General features: G+C 44.8%; 1 protein-coding gene across 2 annotated transcripts in view; it reads left to right on the plus strand.

Moving 5' to 3' along the window:
- LOC144121049 (membrane metallo-endopeptidase-like 1) overlaps window positions 1–20,946 on the plus strand; it is a 50,581-nt gene that overhangs the window by 19,269 nt on the left and 10,366 nt on the right. For both annotated transcript variants that reach the window (XM_077653967.1, XM_077653968.1), the window contains 6 exons: window positions 3,488–3,559; window positions 12,034–12,164; window positions 14,389–14,662; window positions 14,738–14,836; window positions 15,831–15,908; window positions 19,661–19,770. In XM_077653967.1, the coding sequence (XP_077510093.1) occupies window positions 3,488–3,559; window positions 12,034–12,164; window positions 14,389–14,662; window positions 14,738–14,836; window positions 15,831–15,908; window positions 19,661–19,770 (764 nt within the window). The remainder of the gene's footprint in view (window positions 1–3,487; window positions 3,560–12,033; window positions 12,165–14,388; window positions 14,663–14,737; window positions 14,837–15,830; window positions 15,909–19,660; window positions 19,771–20,946) is intronic.

Below are 20,946 nucleotides of genomic sequence, written 5' to 3' on the forward strand. Positions count from 1 at the left end.
GCTTTCAGCTCAATATGAAAAAAAAATTTTATTTGAATGAGAACACGCGTCCGAGTTCTTAACTACGCTGTTGTCTAGGACGAAGTGTTACATAATCATATGTATCTTTTGAAATTATGCTTCGATTTATCATCGAATCAAAACTAAAAGAGTGTTTCGTTGCTAAATCAGTTACGGCATGCACCAATACATGTAGCAAGAAGTACAATAACACAGGAATGGAAGGAGTGCTCCCGCTTGTGAATGAAGTGACAAAAAGACCGGTTTATCAAAAGCGATTGCTCAAAGAAGCCAATGTATGCGAAAAAACACAAACACAGCTGGATCAGCAGCATCTACAGTGCGTAAGGTATCACCGTTATTTCTTGAACGCAGCAAACGAGTGCGAATGTTTGATATCACTCGGTGATTTCAGTATAACATAGTCGAATATAGAATGACAAATACTCTATAATTAGTGCTTTCGCTGGAGGATAAAAATTGTTATGCGGAGCAAATTTGATGGTATTTTCAACTTCATGTCTGCGTGCACAAATATTTTTTCGACCAGTTTATGGTACCTTCAAGGCAAGGCCGCTTCTCCCAAATTAAAAGCCCTCAAATGCTGTATTTTTACGCGTAAAACACGTAATTTTGTTTTCGAGCTTCTCGTGGTGCATCTAATAATATGGTGCGACTTATATAAGTAGGAAAGTGGCGCGCCGTCATGCATCACCTTTTGCCGGTTTGAATAACTATGTTCGAAAAGAAAATCTACGCGTAAAAGTTATCTTACGAGTTCGTTCATAAATTCTTCTGAGTTACGAATCAAGGGGTCGGTTCTATCGGCGTCACTTCGCCCCGCGGCGCGTCTGTAACATGCCGATAATAGCGAGTTTTGATGTCACGGCTTGCCGATCACAAGTGAACTCGGCCCCTTCTAACGTCTTATCGTGTCCGGACAAATGAGAACACTTGTGGTTGAGCCGACGCCGAGTGCCTGGACGTTTATGGTTACTCGTTGGAGGCAGCACACCGCTTGGCCTTCGCTTCCCTTTCGCCTCGGTGTGACCCGTCCGAGATATACGAGTAGTCGGCTTTTCCAGTTCCCCTCTCAACCTTTCACTTTTATATATGCTAACTTACAGACCCGCCGACTTGGATCAGTGGCTTTGGTGTTCGCCTAAGGATCCCAAGGTCACCGATTCGATCCCTGCCGCATTGGCAACGTTTCTAAGGAGCCGAAATGCAAACCACCTGTGGGCTGCGCGGTACTAACGCACCTTAATAAAGAACCCCAGGTCGTCTAAATTAAACCAGAGTCTTCCACTACGGCCTCCCTCGTAGTCCATGTGCCGCTTCGAGACGGTAAATCCCAGAATCTGCAATCCTGCCTTCTCCTCCCTCCTTGGCTTTTCTTGCGGTATATTGATGTGATAGCACTACAGATATTAAACCAGAACACCGCTAATGTTCGAGACGCAATTCGCTGATTGGCCGAGAGAGATCATGTGACCTGGCGACGTCATCCCGTGCCGTATGGTCCACTTTGATTGACCGAGCGAGGTCACGTGACCTTGTGATATCATCGCAAACTGGCCACCATGGCAAGTGAATATTTAATGATTGGGTGACAGAGGTTATGACATCATTACAACCTGCCTATCGGCTTGTGAGCACTTTATATAAAGAATCGAAATCAAATATTAGAAAACAATGTGATATATGCCAATGTCGGTACCGTCACAGCGTAGCTGATACCTTCTATCGCCACTAGCAGCCCGAATATGGCGGTTGATGGACTGAGAATGGCAAATAAACTGACGCAAGCACACGCAGAAGTTGCAACAGAAGGTGCGACAAATGTGAAACCTAGCGCAGCGCTATCACACTCAACTCTTTAGATCACTTAAAGCGTCACCATAGTTCTTGTTTTGCTATTGCCGGTGAGTAGACCTGTTGTGGGCAGGACTTGCCTGTAATATTCCTGTCCTGGTTCCTTGTTGGCCTCCATGGCTGACCTTGAATCGACGAGGCTAGTGAAGCTTTCGCTTTAAAAAGCTGGCGGCCGCGTTTCGATGGAGGCGAAACGCAAAAATCGCCGGTGTACTGCGCGATGTCAGTGCACGTTGAAGATCCCCAGGTGGTCGAAATTATACCGGAGTCCTCCACTACGGCACCTCTTTCTTCCTTTCTTCTTTCATTCCTACCTTCCACACTGTCCTTACGGAGCGGTTGAGGTGTCCACCGAGACGCGAGACATACTGCGTCATTTCCTTTCCTCAAAAAAACCACTATTGCTATCTTCGCTTCGGCCGAACCACCACCTCCGCATAGTGGGCCACCAATTCGGATAACAAATAAGAGCTTGTTAGTGCTCACGCCAATGAATGGCGCCACGGGACCTGTGCTTTAGGCTCTTGAAATTTCTCGCGCGCAACTCAGGCGCCGCTGTCACCTGGCGACCAGGTGCGCCTGTCAGGCTGCAGGATAGAGCTTATAGGCTCCTTTGCGCCGTTCTCTGTATTCGAACACAACGGTATTATGAACACGCTGTTAGCCGTTATTCACGCATGCACCGCACCGGTGGCGGCGCTGCCCATAAACGCTAGGGGGTGAAGGAAAGTTTCACCAGTGTTCGTTCAGGTTCGGCTCCGTGTTCTCCTCCGTTCTGGCGCCCAGGTCACTCCGTGGCGCGTCGACAACGGGCGATATGGGAATTTATTGCTTAAAACAGCTGCTGGCAGATGCGCCTCAAGCAGCTAAAGCAGCCAGGGATACCACACGCGCATAGTAACTCGAACGACAGAGGTGATCGAAGATGTTGGCCCGTTCAGCAGCCAAGGGCCCTGGCCAGTCCCGCCGTGCAGCTTCCACCAACTGTCAGCCGTCACAGAGGTACCATGCCTGTTGTGCTAAGCATTCCATTTTTTATTTTCATAGACTGCAAATATTTTTATGGTAAAAACGAATAGCAATTTGCAAACAAGTGTACGTAACCAATTTCTTTTTAATTTTAAGCATATAATTATTGTTAACCTGTAACACATCAGTGTTTATTAGCAGCTCAGTTCATTGGTTCTAGGCAGCATTCAGCCTTCGCCTTAGCGACCCATATCTACTGACCTTGCAGAACACCCTGGCGGCTTTCTGTCGGCCCTTGAATATCCTGACCGCCACGGTAATGCACGTGCTGACGTGCACATCACGATAAACACGCCGGGCATGCGCAGTGGTGCTCACCACAGGCCAGCTGCGGGAGTATACAAGACGCGCGTAACAGCGCGCTATAGGGCCACTCCTTTTTTAGCGTAATTAGGAACAAAAAATAAACCTTCAGAAGACGAATGAAAAGAAAAGTGAAGAGGAAATTTAGTTGTGCGGAATTGCATGTGTGTATTAGTTGGTAACAAACGTTCCACAGCCGACAAAGAATAAATTTGTTGTTAGTGGCCTTTAATATGCTTCAAGTTATAAAAAGTCGTAAATTTTTGGGGTTTTTTTTCAGCTTGCATTCGCAGCCAGCAACGAGACAAAAACGGGCAATCTGTCATCTATTAGGACTCTGTTACCTGATGCCGTAAGTATTTTTTATCTGCTAGCATGACGAATTCAGACTATCTGGCCTCGTGATGGTGTTTGTTTTCCTGGACAGAATATAAATTAACTAGAAGTTAGCTCTGCGACATTCTAGGCTTCACCAAGTGACATTTGCTCGTGCCGACTGAGTACAGAGGCCCACTTAATTGTTGTTTGTCCCCCCCCCCCTTTTTTTTTTGCCTTGATTCGAAAAACTGACTATATATATTATACTGGGTGTTTCAGCGAACACTTCCAAAAATTTTCAAAAATAGGCTTTCTTGGGTAAGAATACGGCTCTTGCGGCATAGTATTACCAGTGTTGGCGGGCACCGGAAAGCCGGTGAATTGTCTTAAGTAGTAACCTCTTTAACTAATTTCTGATAACTAAATTTTTAACTGCCACAGACAGGCAACTGGATGCAATTAGAGATTTGTAGCCGGTCGTTAGTAATACCGATATCGTTTTTCAGAATTTCGAAAAGGCGATCACCCTTGGCGCTGTGGCTTGACGAAATATGGCTGCATCGTGCGAAAATACATGCGGTTTCGAAAGCATGCAGGCAAAGCAACCCCTCCAGTGCACGTCATCATCATCATCATCAGCCTGACTACACCCACTTCAGGGCAAAGGCCTCTCCCATGTCTCTCCAATAAACACTGTCCTTTGTTAACTGTGACCACCATTCCCCCGCAAACTTCTCAATCTCCTCCGCCCACCTAACTTTCTGACGTCCCCTGCTACGCTTGCCTTCTCTTGGAATCCACTCCGTTACCCTTAAGGAGCAGCGGTTATCTTGCCTTCGCATCCCATGCCCTGCCCAAGCCCATTTCTTCTTTTTGATTCCGACTAGGATGTCATTAACCCGCTTTTGTTCCCTCACCCACTCTGCCCGCTTCCGTCTGTTAACGTTACACCTATCATTTTTGTTTCCATGGCTCGCTGCGTTGTCCTTAACTTAAGATGAACCCTTTTCGTTAGCATCCAGGTTTCGTAGGTGACTGCCGGTAATATACAGCTGTTGTACACTTTTCTCTTTGGGGATATTGCTAAACTGCTAATCATGATCTGAGAGAACCTGCAATATGCGCTCCACCGCATCCTTATCCTTCTAGTTATTTGAGTCTCATGATCCGGATCAGCTGCCACTACCTGCAATAAGTACACGTATTCCTTTATCGCTTCCAGCACCTCGCTTCCAATTGTGAACTGCCGTTTTCTTGCTAGGCTGCTGAACATTACTTTGGTTGCTGCACGTTAATTTTTAGACCCACCGTTCTGCTCTGCCTGTCTAAATCATTATCATGCTTTGCAATTCATCTCATGAGTGACTCAGCAAGGCGATGTCATTAGCGAATCGCATATTATTTAGGTATTCTCCATTAACTCTTATCCCCAACTGTTCCCGATTCGGGCCTCGGAATACCTCCTGTAAACAGGCGGTGAAAGAGAGAGAGAGAGAGAAAACCTTATTTGGTCCATTAAGTGTTTAGCGTTCGGTCTTCGTCTGCATCGCTGCGGACTCTTGACCTTCAAAGCAGGGTTGGTCCCCTTGTCCAGGGCTCCACTGAGTCGCGCTGCTTCGCTTGCGTGCTGCACCATTGCCCTTTGGGCGGCGAGCTCGCAGCTGGTGAGGCGGCTCTCCCACTGCTCCGCACTCGGGGTTTTGTGTTGGTGGAACGTGCAGTTTCGCTTACACTCCCAGGTTATATGGTAAAGCGGGGGGGGGGGGGGGGGGGGGGGGTTGCCCCGCACCACGGGCATGTGTTTCTATACTGTGTAGGATACATCTTGCTAAGTTTATGTAGGTTAAAGAATGTATATGTAGGTTAAAGAATGAAGAGCACTGGCGAGATCGTGTCTCCTTGCCTGACGCCCTTCCTTATTGGAATTTTATTGCTGACTTTCCAGTGCACGTAACTAGTCGAAAAAGCCAAATTTTGTCCAGCCACAGCGCCAAGGGTAATCGCGTTCTCGAAATTCTAAAAACAGATATGGTTATTACAAAAGACCGATTACAACTCTCAAATTTCAACTATTCACCTAACTCTATTAGTTAAAATGTTAATTAATAAAAATTAGTTACCCAGATTACTACTTAAGACGATTCATCGGTTTTCTGGTGTCGCAAAAGCCATATTCTTACCCCAAAAAGCCTATATTTAAATATTTTTCAAAGTGTTCGCTGAAACGCACGGTATATATCGCTTAACTACGGCGTCCCTCGTAGCCTGAGTCGCTTTGGGACACTAAACCCCTATAAAACAAACCAAATCAAAAACACAACAAGGGTTTAGTGACGTTTCGACTGGGGACCTGTCTTCATCATAACGGTACATGGTAATTCCAGAGCAGTATTTATAGGGGTTGGAAAAAGGCTGCTACAATGAGCGTGAATACGAGCCCCGAATAAAAGAGCAAAAACAAACAAAAGCAAAGGAAGGTGACACAAAAATGGCACGTACGCGTGCTGGGCGCGTGATGCGCCGCAGTCCGGAAGGATGTGCAGTGGCCGCACACGGGGAACAGCGCAAAACGCTGTAACGCACACGCGCACTGGAGAGCCTGCACAAACACACTTCTTATTCCAGTAGAGTTCCGGGTAAATTCATTGCGAAAACATATCTTTTGCATTTTTGGAGCAGACATGGTGGATTCGTTTCCAAGAATTTGGGTGTGAAAGGCGCGTCTTTTTCTACAGTAAATAAATTCCAGGCCTTCGAATAGTTGTGAAATTGGCGAAAATATAAAGGGGTATACTGCTCTACGGGTCTGCTGGAAAGGTTGATTCATTCTAGTGAGCCACGCAGGTCGACCGTCGGGTTCAAACCGAATCGTTACGCTTCCTCCCCGCTTTCCTAGCGTTAGGAAACTGCAACTAATTAACCGCAACCGGCCGCGCGATCTCCGCGACCGGCCAGCGCAAATGTGTCCCAAGTTTGGGCCCTATCAGGGGAGTCCCCCTACGTTTTTTCAAGAAACGATGCGTGTGAAGTCCTTAACTACTGGCAGTGGGAATGTTTGGCCAAAAGAATCGTAGGGACGGAGCAAAGAAACGGCAGTGTGTGGAAAGCTGGACCTTGCGCATTTGTTCGTTCAGCTCGCAGTCACCCATTCCCTCCGCTCTTTTTTTTTTTCTGGTGTAACAGGACAGAACAAAACAAAATCTAGAGAGAGGAGGGGTGGTTGGGACTGGGAAATAAAACTTGGGTAAAAAGTAAAATACAAAGAAAGTTAATAAAATTAAGAAAAAAAGAAAAAGCAGAAAAATAGTATTGTTTCTGGAGTTTCTCTGCGTTTTCCGCTGCAGAGTATTGGCAGAAGTGACTTTATTTCCGTGCTGAATTATGAGTGCAACTATGAATTAATCTTTAGGTAGACAGTTGAGCTTTCAAGGGCTCTCAATTAGTCCCAAAGATGCTGTTTTGAATTTATAGATGAGATACGGCTCTCTTACTTCTCTGTCGTGGTGTGTGCAGAAGTTGGATTCTAGGATTGTTATTTTCAGGTTACTGAATTCGTGACCGTCATTGTTAACGCGTCTCGATAAGAAGAGATTTAGCGCGTGCGCGATGATTACTAAATATCCTTAAAAATTGTTTAACATTAAAAATCATCATGTTAAACGCGGCTGTCATGCTGTCGTGTACAACGTTGACTGACTCGCAAGTGCGTCTTAAACAAGGTGCAAAGATTATGTTCCTGCTTTCTCCCATACGTTACTGCACAAGATTACTGAAATTTGTTTGAGTAATGACTTCTCTCTGTAAGCTTTACCTGCAATAACGGCGCTGCAAACTCCCAGATACCCAGATACAAAGTACTAAAAAGGTGCTTATTAGCTTGCGAAATATGCTCTAGCGCTAGCCATCTTCCTTCCAAAAACGGTAGCTTCAAAAGGAGGAATGTGGTACTCCGAAATTATGACTAAGGCAGGTGAACTGCGCACGCACATCGGAATGACTCAGGCGACCACGCAAGACCGCGGGACGAAGGATTGGTGTTCAAGAATGGAGATAAGGCATGACGCGACAGTGGTGCCGTTTGGCACTATACTACAGGAACGTAACTTATGATGGACTCTGAGGTCTCTTGCCTCTGATTGACAGCATCTAGTTCTCTAAGCTGTTGGAATGGAAGAGGGGACCTGGCCAGTGCCTGTAATCCAACGTCTTGGAAACCAAGGATGGGATGCAGTGTGCCGATATTTTGCTGGCCCGTGGACCCGGAGACTAAGTAGGCGTTTGACGGTATGATGGGATCTCAGATCATATCGCTGTCGTGAGCAGAGATGCGAGCGGCGGAAGGACGCGGACTCCAAAACACATTGGGCTGGTTGCGCTCCCCGTGTAACTCCATCCTTGTTAGGACGCGTGGTCTGTGGGAAACCCTATTTATGCGAGGTGCTTCACGGAGAACGCTGAGGGCGAAATGTTATCTCAGCAGATTAAGATCGTCAGGTTATACGCCAGGAGTGGACACGGCTCGGTGGCGTCTAGCGGAGATAACTCAACATGAATGCTCAAGTGTCATACCAAATATTGAGACAACACCCCTGTCTGCTGCACATTCTATTGGGGCAGAGTGACGCTCAAAAAAGGCGGTGTCGCTAGTGAAAAGGGTGCAGTGGCAGAGTATTTGGCAGTGTTCGGTGATTCGGTCGCTGCGAGCTCACCACGGACCCCGGCGTTGGGTCCGTCAGAGCTATTTGCTGGCTTGCTAACGCCCCAGCGACGACTCTTCACCCCTTGTTTCACCTGCGGATGCTATCCAACCCAGCATCCCATCGAAGGCTAAGCCGTCATCCCCGATCGCATGGGCTTGCTAGAGAGAGGAAAGCTCATGAAAAGCTCTTAGGCGAGACACGGGCCAGAGGACTGCAACCGGAGAGGAGACTTAGTCTAGTCTCTATTCAACTTCTTCTCAACCGATGCAGCCAAGAATTAACTTAATAAAACCGAGTAAACCTGGCCCATCTTCGAGGGGATGAGCTCTCTCTGTAACGGGGCTTATATGAGCCGGTATAGTTGGACAAACATCAGGCCAGCAAATGTCACGGACAAAGCACACCTTTCGTTCTTTCTCAAGGGTGGATCTTACGCAAGTGATAAAACCGAGTATGAAGAGGTTCCATTGGCCATAGCTGTAAAATACTCGAACTTTCATTTCAGTTTGACGCGATAGCGTTAAGGGTCTCATTCAGCAGAAAACCCGGCGTAGACGTTGGCATGCCGAAGAAAGGAGGCGGCGCGCATGCCACTGTGAGCAGGCGGCAGTCTGCCCACCCGTTTGTGGGCGAATTTAATACAACTGCCACCTCCCCATCGTGGTGCTGTGCATGATCCTTACGAGCTTTTGGGATGAGCAAACTGCGACTCGTAAGCTCCGCCGGTGTGTTTGAAACAGCCACCAGGTCAGCAGCGCATTACTTAACCGCTTGACCACTCCCCACCATCCATGGATGTAAAGTAAAGAATGACCGCGCAATTCGGTATACATGGGAATGTGAGCGGAGCCTAGGCGAAAGATATACCGAAAGATTGGTTTATGGGGGTTTAACGTCCCAAAGCGACTCAGGCTATGAGGGACGCCGTAGTGGAGGGCTCCGGAAATTTCGACCACCTCAGGTTCTTTAACGTGCACTGGCATCGCACAGCACATGGGCCTCTAGAATTTCGCCTCTATCGAAATTCGACCGCCGCGGCCGGGATCGAACCCGCGTCTTTCAGGCCAGCAGCCGAGCGCCATAACCACTCAGTCACCGCGGCGGCCTTTATATACCAAAAGAGATTCTCAGGCTGCTGAAGGGACCATTTAATGCTAATGCGTGATATCCTTAAGGCGGAGCATAAGTGTCCGCCAAGATTTATTCTTAACAAACTTGTTTAGGGTGCGAGGGATTAGACACTACGTCAAGAATGCTGTAATAACCACCATCGTCATTAGCGCAGAACAAGCGCGCAGAACAAAGGCGCAGAACAAGCGCCTGTCCCAAATTCCTGAAATAACAGCCAGCTGAGGCCAGTTTATCCCCCAGATCTCCTCATCTCATCCGCCCACCTGACTCCGAAGCCATCTACTAAGTGTAGGATTTCCTTTGATTTATTAGCCTTTAATCGCATAAAACTGAGGAAAGTGGCAAAAATACAAAAGCATAAAAAGCGCGAAAGAATACAAAATACTGGCCGAAATGTTATTGTAATCTATAACAGGTATATATACAAAAGAGGCGACATGGTGAATCATGAAAAAAGAAGAGTATTTGTAATTGACCAGACGTCTTCTCGAAGGCGGTTCCATTCAGCTGAACTGAATGAATAAAAGAAATGGTTGCTGTTACAAGTGACAGTATGTGAACGTGAACGTGCAATGAATGCGAACGTGAACGTACGTGAACGTGTGAACGTGATTGATGCGCGATGAGATATAAAATCAGTGAGTAATTAACTGACAATTTAGTTCGGGATGAAGATAGATTTTATGAAATAAGCAGAGTCGAGATGCTTTTCTGCAGTCTTCAAGTACAGGGTGTGACATGGATGTGACATAGCTGCTACGCAGCTTGCACTCAGAGCATGCCGAGTTGTTCTGAATTAGTTCGATTGGAGATGTAAATATCGAAGTTCAGGGTCTCATTTTAATAATGCATATGGTAAGTTAGGGCAAATTAATACCTTGAAAATGCTTTTTGACAGCGATATATGGGTGCTTTCAAATCTTCCGACTTAGAAAGCCCAGAGTGCGGTTTACGTTGTAAATCATGCAGTTTTTCTCATATACTCTAAGAAAGTGAAAACATCACACCGGACTTCATCGACTGGCGCAGAACTTACTGCTATTCGTGTCGCCATTGAGCATATCAGTGAATAGACTCCCCAGCAATGGTCTCTTTTCACTGATTCAAAGGCAGCCCTCCAAGCGTTACAATCTGCTCTTCGTGATGGGTCCCATGAACAACTTGTCGCGGAAATCCGAGAGCTCCACCACACAGCCATCAACAAAGGGCACGATATTCTTTACCAATGACTGCCAGGACACAGCGGTATCGCAGGCAACCACCGCGCGGACGAGGCCGCGCGAACTGCTGACGATTAGGGTGATTGTGTGTCCATCCCCATCTCGAGAGCCGACGCAGCGGGTAGGCTTAGACCACTGTCGCGGGACATCACGCTTGTCGCGTGGAATTCAGGCCAATTCTTGCATTCGCGTTTAAAAACCTTGAACCCAGATCTGAAGCTTCGGCTTCCATCCGGCCTACCACGACGTGAAAAAAATCTGCTGTGTCGCCTGTGGCTTGGTGTAGCTTTCACCAAGTTTTACTCGTTCTTAATAGGCATGGCTTACAGCCCTGCATGCGCCATCTGCGGTGTGTGGTGAGACAGTAGCCCACATTCTTTGTGACTGCCCTGCCTACAGCGCCGAGAGACAGTGTCTCTGCCGTGCACTGGAGCATCTCGACCTGCGCCCACTGACGGAAACTAGGAAGATTCTCGGCCACTGGCCGCGGTGGTCGTCTGCGGTGAAGGCCTCCAAGGCACTGCTCAGCTTTTTGAGGACTTCTGGCCTGCACGATAGGCTATGACTTCACTGAACGCTGTGACTTTGTCTTAGGTACTAGGCGTGAACACACACACCTAAGATGAATTGTGACCAACTCGCCCAAGAAGACGTTCTTTTAAGCTGTGACTTTGCATAGTGACTTTAATTTCCTGCCACGGTCTTTTCTACTTCATCTTTTTCTCCCCTCACCCCTTTCCCCCCGTACAGGGTAGCAAACCGGCTATTCGTCTGATTAACCTCACTGCCTTTCCTCCTCCTCCTCCTCCTTCTCATATACTGCACTAAGTGCTACAACATATTGAAAGAGTGCAATGGTTGGGCACTATAATTACCTTGTAGGGAACGAGCTTGGGAAATGTCAGTTAAGTGGTAACCTCGAAAAATTTCGAAAACAGACTGCACAAACACAGAAATTAAACCATGAAGCATTGCTATGGATGCGCGCCCACCCTGAACTTCTGATTCTAATATTTCGTGTAGAAGGAATAGATCTTTTATGTTTTCTTCTGAGGAACAAGTTAATAAGGCATAATTTTGCCAGAGAGAAATAGCTTTAATAACAAGTTTCTTCGCAACTAGAAGCTTGGACAGCCGCCGCTGTAGCTCAGTTGGTAGTGCACCGTACACAACATTCAGAGGTTGTAAGTTTGGCTCTCACCGGCGGCATGCAGTTGCGTTTACTTCTACATTCTAATAAATTCTTTTCAGGTAAGAAGTAACTGCAATACTAATGTCCCAATGATGAACACCACATATTCTAATGAAACCATTCCCCTATGCTTGCCTTTGTTTCAATGGCTGTTTGCTTCCTTCATATTCATATCGTAACGAGGTATTCATTTCTCTACATTTGACGTCGCGGGGAAGAACAAGATTCAAACGTAATTATGGTTATTTTTCTTTTCTTCTAACAGTTTCCCATGCAGATTTTAGAAAGAGACTTTGAACTTGCAAATGTGTCTATAAAAGAAGTAACAAAAGTAGAAGTGAAATACTTTGAATATTTTCAAAAAGTGGTTCAGTACCTCAGAAACAACACTAACACGTAAGTATTGACGCTATTTTTATTTATCTTCACTTTCTGCATCGCTGTATCGTTTACATGGAAAGAACAGCCTCTACAGAGGGTAGAGTATCTTTGTCAGCGATAGTTAGTTTATGGTTGGTGTTCTACGCTAAAATAAGCACAGAAAAAGAATATCTTTATAAATAACCTATTCAGCTGTGATTCGTAGCAACGAGCGGTACACTTAATTTTTAATCCTATAACTGTCTATGACACCGTATCCATTTCTTTTAATCACTCAGCTGCCAGGATTATTTCGAACAGAAAGCCACGTTTTGAGCGCCACTAGCATGACAGCATGGTCGACAGTGGAAGACGACGCCAAATCTTCTGCTACATGAGCTCCTTAACGCCCTCACGTTAAAATATCATCACCTTGAACTCGAAGAGGCCATCCGGCATTATCAATGAGGTTTTATTTCCGTCTCTCATCGACTTCGATTTGCCAGTAGCCCGTCTTGAGGTCCATCAATAGAAGTTCTTGGTGTTGCAGAGCCAGTCCAATGCGTCGTTGATGCTTGGAAAGGGGTAGGCATCCTTCTTAAATATGTCGTTCAGATGGCGGTAACCGACGCAGAACATGGGCTTGGCTTCCTACTTTCTGATCAGAACAAACACTGCCGCCAAGGGGCCCTTCTATGGCTCGATGATGTCGTGGCGAATCACTTTTCACTTGATTCCGGATGGCTTGTCGTTCTCGAGGCAATACACGGTAGGGGTTTTGGCGGGCAGGTCGGGTGTGTTCGTGCTTGGCAATCTGCGTCTCTTTGATCTGCGATGACGATGAGAATCACTCGCTGTAACTTTCAGGAAGAGTACGTATCTGGTCTTACTTGTTCAGGGGTAGTGTTGGATCGACGTAGAGCTTTATATGGTCTTGGGTAGGCTAGTCTTCTGCGTATAGGTCCGGGACACCGAAAATGTCTCTAATGCCAAAGTAGAAGACTGGGCGAGTCGCTAAGTACTCATACTGAAAAACAGCGCACACAATACAGGGCCTAAGAAAAGAAACGACAACACGAGCGCTGACTTACAACTCAACCTCTCAACTCAACTGTTGTAAGTCAGCGCTCGTGTTGTCGTTTCTTTTCTTCGTCCCTGTATTGTGTGCGCAGTTTTTCAGTATGTCTCTAATGTTTGCTAGTTCATCCAGAAAAGCAATCCCAGTGCTTCTGTTGAGAGATCGGTAGTCTCCGCTGAAGCTCGTCACCAGCAACACACCTTCTCCATTCCGGAAACTGGCGATGCCACTTGTGGTGCCGAGTCAAGTTTAAGAGTAACTGCGTGTTTCCCACGATGATGTCTTCGACGGTCTCGATATCTCTGGCACCCAGGAGGGCGATGACACTAGACTGCGGAGGAATGCTCACTTCTCCATCGGGGATATTTAGATCAACGCGATGTTTCAGGGTTGACGTGGAAGGTTTGGCTCCGTCCTTTCGAAGCGTGATGAGCTTCGATCAAAGGTCGATAATCGCTCAATGTTGACTCATAAAGTCAATACCAAAAATCCCGTCGTGGGAGCATTTAATGTTACTCTTGCGGTGCTTCGCTCCGACGACGTAATATGGTGGCCACTAGCAGCACGGATTTGCAGGCCACCCCAAGTGGTCTTACAGTAGAGTTGCTGTTCTTAGAAAAAAATACAATTTTTATCCGCACTGCTGACCTGATGGGCTGACCGCGACCATAAAGTGCGCGAATTCAGAGCTAGAACCGATTTGCTCAAATCTATATTTTGTCCCACACTGTTCGGGAATGGTATGAGCTATCGTCGTTTTCTGTAAATATTACTGGCAATGAAGTGTTCGAATCATCATTTTAACTGCTTCTCGTAATTTTCCGGTTTTGCCCCCCCCCCCCCCCCCCACACACACGCACACACAACTGTAAGGTCTGTGAGCCTTCCATGGTTCATCTTCTTTCACTTGTACATACCATCGTCATCATCCCGCGGCTCCGCCTGTGGCACGCGCCTCGGGTTCGCCATTTGAATAAACGCCAAACACGGCCGCCCTTGCGTCTCGGCCAAGCCTTCCTTTACAGGTCTCGTGTGGCGCTGTAGATGAACTGATAAACTAATTAATAAGAAATAAATAAATATAACGTCCCTTGTGCAATTGCGAAAAAATTCGTGTCACGATCTGTGACATTCATTCTTGCACATGTAGCACAAAGAAATTATGGTTTCGCTTTCTTGCAGAACTCAACTGATCAACTACGTTCTTTGGACGAAGATAAGAGACATGGCCAAAGCAGTGGCAACGCCACTCAATGATCTTTACTTAGAATACAAGAACAAAACACATACACCTGTAGACTTCGTAGTGGGTGCCGAAAAGGGAGGCACTGATGGAAGGCGAACCAATGATACAAAGCTGCTGTGCATGCGTCAGTTGCTCGAGAGCGACATTATGTACACAGCGGGAGCAAGTTATTACAGCAGCGATAAATTTGACAAAGACTCGAAGGCGGATGTAAGTATTGGATTTATACAGATACATATTACTTAACTACGCCATTATATTGTTGAATTGCAAACCTTTCGACAGGTGATGAAGATGCTACACTTTATCAACTCAACATTCAGATATGTAATAAGAAACAACACCTGGATGTCCACAGAAGATAAGAAAAAAGCCGTTAAGCGTGTAAGAGTTTTTTTGTTTTTATATCAGTCTGTTAGGAGTTGAAAACTTAGTTTTCATTATTAGAAATTAGTGAACAATGCTCCTAAAATGCACACGAAAATATCGGTGCATGAGAAATCTACTTAAGTATAAAGTGCGTGCCTGAGGATACGTTTTATGACAAGTTTTGATCTTAATCTTTCTTTTGCGCATCCGTCATTGGCTTCCACCAGTAACGTGAGACATAATAGCAAATAATTATCATCATCCGATAGCCTGGCATTTTTGTATGAGTTACGTAATAAAAAATAGATGAGTATAAGCACAGGATGAGCCATCATATGCTCATCCTACTTTGCCAATAATGTTACCAGTCATGTTTCCTTCTATTAACACTTGCTCACAAAAATACATGTATCCACCCCTTATGTTATGCCCCTTATGGGTCTTTAAGGTAATAAAACTAAATGAAAATAAATGAAACTAATGAACTAGGAATAGAATTGCTAACTGATGGCAGACAATGCCATCGGTTAGCAATTGTCTGCTATCTGCAGCGACCCGTTTCCCAGCCCATTCTTTTGCTCCGTCAGTATTGGCCTTCAATACGTGGGACGACAAAACTCATAACAATATTGCAGATTGTGAGGTTGAACATTCTAAAGCACATTTAGGCTTCCAGGGCTGCTGTAATGGAAGCCTTCCTATTAATTTATACCGGCTTGGGTCCTTTAACGTTACTGACCCGCACAACACAAGAACGTCTTTTGCGTTTCGCCTCCATCGAAACACAGCCGCCGCGGCCGGGAATGAACCGAGGTCCTCCGGCTCAGTAGCCGAGCGCCCTAATCATTGAGCCGCACCGACCGGTAAAAGCTGATAATTCGCAAGCAATGTTTTTGGCGTCTGATATCAAAGGCGACATTGAGCTTCTGCAGATAGGGAAAAAACTTGTTCGAAAAACAACCCGAACAGAATGCACCCACTGGTTAACTCCTTCCCTTACGATTTGCAGGTTAATAACGTACGGTTCGTGATTGGATACCCTGATTGGATCCTGGACAGCGCAGTCGTGAACGCCTTCTATCAATATGTAAGTTGAAAACAGTGTCAGCAAATTGACAGAAGCATAGTGTAACTGCTCACTGACACGTAACCTAAAGTGGTTTTAGAGCCCATTGCGATAGTTCGAGCGGGCCCATCCGATAGGCCGAAGCAAATATGTTTTTGAAAGGGAAGTAAAACCAAATAAATTGTATTGCAACCACATCGAGCTTATTTCTGCCGTAACTATGGTTTGAAAATGGAGAGCGCAGTGTAATGTAATGGAAATGAAAACCGACATACTCGTAGCAGCGAGGCATTCAAGAAGACAACTGTTGGTTCTGCTGCATGGGTAAAAAATGCGGGAGAAACTTAAGGCGCAGCAAACGTGCTGAAAAGAAACCGCAATTGGCATTTATATCGTAGTATATTTCTAAGTGGGAAATAGCTAAAAGCACTCTGTAAGAATGTGGGCTGTTCTTTACTTGACAATTCTTTACTAATTATCCTTTCGCGGCAGGAGGTGCTGCGACACGATGTCGTGATCGCGTATTGGGCTCTCTTAGTCAAACGAAGGCTTTTGTCTACCAGGACAAGCCTGCTCTTTGAGAGCCAAATGCGCTAGTGAAAAGAATCCATGATTTGACAGGTGCTCCTAAACATACACATTGCTTCAAATCCACCGAACGTCTACTTTCGGCCTGTCTATGCTAAGAAATCAGCTGCGGCAAAATGTTAACTGCAGACAAATCATATGTTCCCAACCACAAAAAATAATTTAAATAGGCCTTACATTTTGCTCTGCCGTATCTTTGTTCAGAAATCAGCACAAAAAAAATGCCACCTTTTGCAGATGAAGACGTTTCCAATAGTTTAGAGTTCTTGGGAAAAAAAATTAAATTTATTATCCGACTTGAAAATTCCTTTATTAGCCTGTTCACTTTTCTGGCAATAAAGTTGTTGAATGTGACGCAAGGTGGTGGTTATTTTATCAGCTCAGATTTTTCATCTTCTTCATCAATCATTTTTATTGTCTTAAGAACATAAGTTTTACAGAGCATATCGCTTCACTTCGCCTAAATAATGACGCACATCTGTGCACTGAAAGGCCGGTCGTTTTTCGTTTTAAATCGTATCCATGTTAGAGGGTGGGAAAGTCCACATCTACAACTGCTCACTTTACACAGGTATTTTTCCCAATAATATGCAAATAGCAAGGGTAGTTGCAATCCACAAACATGGTGATAAAAATTCCTTTGGCAACTACCGGTCAGTTTCCATATTACCAGTTTTCTCTAAGGGCCTTGAGTAGGTGATCAAAATACGCATTGATAACTTTTCCCACATACATGAACTCATAACCAGGTACCAATTTGGCTTTAGAAAGAACCGGACAACAAAAATAGCGTTGCTGGCGCAAAAAGAAATTTAAAGACCTTTGAAGATAAATAAATGTTCTCAGACCATATCAAGATTTTAGTAAGGCCTCCGACTGCGTGAATCAAACAATTTTGCTAGATAGACTTGAAAAATATGGGTTTAGAGGAACTGCTCAAAAATTGATGCACTTTTATCTTGAAGGCCGGTTACAATTCACTGACATAAGTAATCACAAATCGCGGCTCAGACGTATAGAATCAGTGGTCCCGCAAGGAAGTATCCTTGGGCCCGTTTTGATATTGTAAAACTAGACGAAGAATGCGAGTTCGTTATTTACGCAGACGTCTCTACAGTTTTTTTTTTCTCTGGGAAGGACATCCAAGAAATTCAAACAAAAGCAAGGGCTTTTTGTCGTAAACTGCAAGATTGGTGTAAAAACAATTCGCTCATTCTGAAGGAATCGAGAACGAAGTGCGTCCTATTTCATGCTCGCGACTCATCAGTTGAGGTCCCGAAGACAGTTGTTACGGGACCGTAGGTAGTAGCAATAGAAAAATGCATCGAATGACTTAGGGTGATTTTTTCGGAACACATGTAATTGAATGATCATGCAAACTACCTCTGGTCACAATTAAGCAGGGCTGCGGGAATAATAAACTGTGCCGCCATTTCCTTCCTACTTAAATAAAACGGGTTATTTATTGTGCTCTTTTTCATGCCCACCTGTGTTATTGTGTTTTAGTATGGGGCAATACCACTGCAACGAATATGTAGAAAATTTCCTTTCTCCAGAAACGAGCTCTCCGCGCAGTAGAAAATGTGTCATTCTCGGTACACACTGCACCATTTTTTCATACACATAAGATCATTAAGGCGCAAGACATGTACATGCGTGAATAAATTACCCTGCACATACAAAAAGGCTATTAAAGGTACCTTAGATATATTTTTTAGATTTAGCGCAACCAAAAAAACCTTTGGGTAACTATTGCTTTCTTCATCAATCACCTTGGCTACTTCCATCGTCATAAACTGATTGCGGTAAAGCGATGACTCAACATACGTTACCAACAATATTAAATCAATATTGGGATACATCACAAATTGACATCGAAAAACTATCCCGTAAACGTATTACCGAACAGTTCATATAAATTTTGTATACTGCCACCACTAGACACTGCACTGACCCAATATGTCATATTTGTTTTTTTTAGTTCCACTATTTTCTGACGCTGTGTGTTTCTCTTTTTTTATCTTCTCTATTCGCTGTGTATTTTTTCATGTAAGAGCGTCATCCATCACTGCTGATGGGTGACGAGGGACTGGACCTTAGTCAAGCTCCAACAAAGCTGCTTTTTCTTCAACACCTTTTTTTCGCTGTATTTTTATACGAAAAATAAATTGATTGATCGATCGATCGATTGATTAAATGATTGATTGAATGATTGATTGATTGATTGATTGATTGATTGATTGATTGATTGATTGATTGATTGATTGATTGATTGATTGATTGATTGATTGATACGTTATACAGAAAAATCTCGTAAGCAAATGATATACAGGAGTACTACAGTGGCTCGTACATTAATGTGCACCATCCGTCCAACTTCTGGAAGCAGAGTATTTTGTAAAAAACTGCCTGCTCGTCAGAAAGCGCTTTTGCTTTTGCGCATTCATTGTGCAGCCTTTGAAAGCTTCATCATTGGTTTTATTTGACATCAGGGGCCGTATACCCTAAGTTGTCCATTTGTCGTTGTTCATTTCGCGTTCATTGGGTCCTCTGCCAGTGGTAATTCAGATATACCCGCGGCTTTCAAGCCTATGTGGCAAGCAACCCGCCCATTGGTGGTTGGCGGCCGAACCTCACCGTTGGCTGCCTATCGCAGCCAATGGCAGCCAGTGGTCAGATCCAGTCGCCTGCTGCTGACAGAACGCCGCGATGCATGTCACCATTGGCTTCAAATCGCATGCGATATCAGCCAGTGGCAAGGTCCTATCGCCAACCAACCAATGGGTGGCTCGCCTGCCTCAGACGTTTGAAAGCTGCGGGTATATCTGAATGACCACTGGCAGAGGACCCAATGAACGCAAAATGAACAACGAAAAATAGATAGTTTATGGTATACGGCCCCTGATTACTCTTTTTGACGTTCGCGTGGGTACGGTTATTGCTCATGGATGAGGTGAATTTTTATTTTGTTCAGTTTTTATTGCAGCGCCCGTCCCGCCTTTGTGTGGGCTTTGTCAAGTTTTAGCTCCTTGTTTTCGTTGAATAGGTAATCAAAACATGCTGTACTACTGCGCGATCATCTCACCATGTTTTCTGCTCAGAAAAACGTCTTAATTTGGTCCGTGGTGTAATTTTCTATGCTATTTCTTCACTGCGTTGAAAACAACAATTTTAATCTCTTACAGGTTCCAAACATAAGCGCCAGCGCATCTTTCGCTGAGCATTACCACTGGCTCCAACAAAATGACCGTCTTCAAAAGCTTCGCGTGTTCAATTCAAGTAACATCAACAAATCGTGAGCAAATTTTTCAACGCCTCTAGACGTCTGCGCCTACTTGCTCGCTTGTTAGAGACTTAATTAGACTACATTGGCTGTAATCTTTCCTACAAAGTTCACGTACAGGTCAAACAACTATGAGAATGCAATAGCCTATGCAATACACTGCAGCTGTGAGTATGTAGGGGGATTTCTTGAACCTCTTCAGTTTTTTAAAGAAACCGTGAAAGATGTGTCGGGGTGGTCTGTTGAGCTGTATTGTGAAGAGAGGCAGACGTTAGGTCCCTTCTATAGATCCATAATTATATGAGTAATTATGTAAAATTATCAACTAACCTTTTTTGATTTTTATTTTAGGGGACTCGAAATAAGTGGTTCGAAATATTGAACGTCAGAAATATGGATTTGAAAGCTCGTTGAGTAGGCTTTCCTGCAGTGCATATTTATACAATGGAATCTCTCGCACTTCTAGTGCATCAAATACAGGCGAATTTGGAGTATTTGATGATGTAGAAGAAGTCAGCTTGATGTCGGCGATGTTACCACGCGTAATGACACCAATTTATATTGAGATAATGCGGGAAAGCCAACTCAACACGCTGTTAGATGCGCATTTTTGACGTTTGGTATTTCGAACCACATCGCCGATTAAGAAAATTTAGAAATATGGCTCACCTTCGACGCTTACGGCCATCAGGTTCGCAATGTAACCTTGCCCCTAAAAATAAATAAATAAAAAGTTTATTACCTATTTTTCAGTTAATATCGCTTAATTATTGATCCACATGAGGTATTTGCTGAATATTTCAGCTCAACAGACCTCAGCGACGTATCTGTCACAGTTTCCAAAATAAAAATCTGTATATGTAAAAAAAAATCACCCTGTAGAAGGCGAAGGTTTGCGAAATAACGCCTATTGGAAATTCGCTTGATTTCATGTGGTAGCAAATTGTTCAAATATGAATATGTCGTATACAGGTTGTTTCAGCTAACTTGCGCGAAGCTTCAGATAAAAGCAACGATATCTGCGGAGATCTGAGCATTGGAGGGCTATAGGCTTGCGTATGGCTATGTCAGCGTGTTTCATGCGATATAATAGAAGCCTCGTTGGAGCGAAAACCTGGCGATAGTCACACTTGGCAAGTGGCCCCACCTACCACCTGCCAACTGCTCTCCTCTTCCTCCCGCCCCCGC

Source organism: Amblyomma americanum, chromosome 2 (genome assembly GCF_052857255.1).
Source record: "Amblyomma americanum isolate KBUSLIRL-KWMA chromosome 2, ASM5285725v1, whole genome shotgun sequence".
Classification (NCBI taxonomy): domain Eukaryota; kingdom Metazoa; phylum Arthropoda; class Arachnida; order Ixodida; family Ixodidae; genus Amblyomma; species Amblyomma americanum.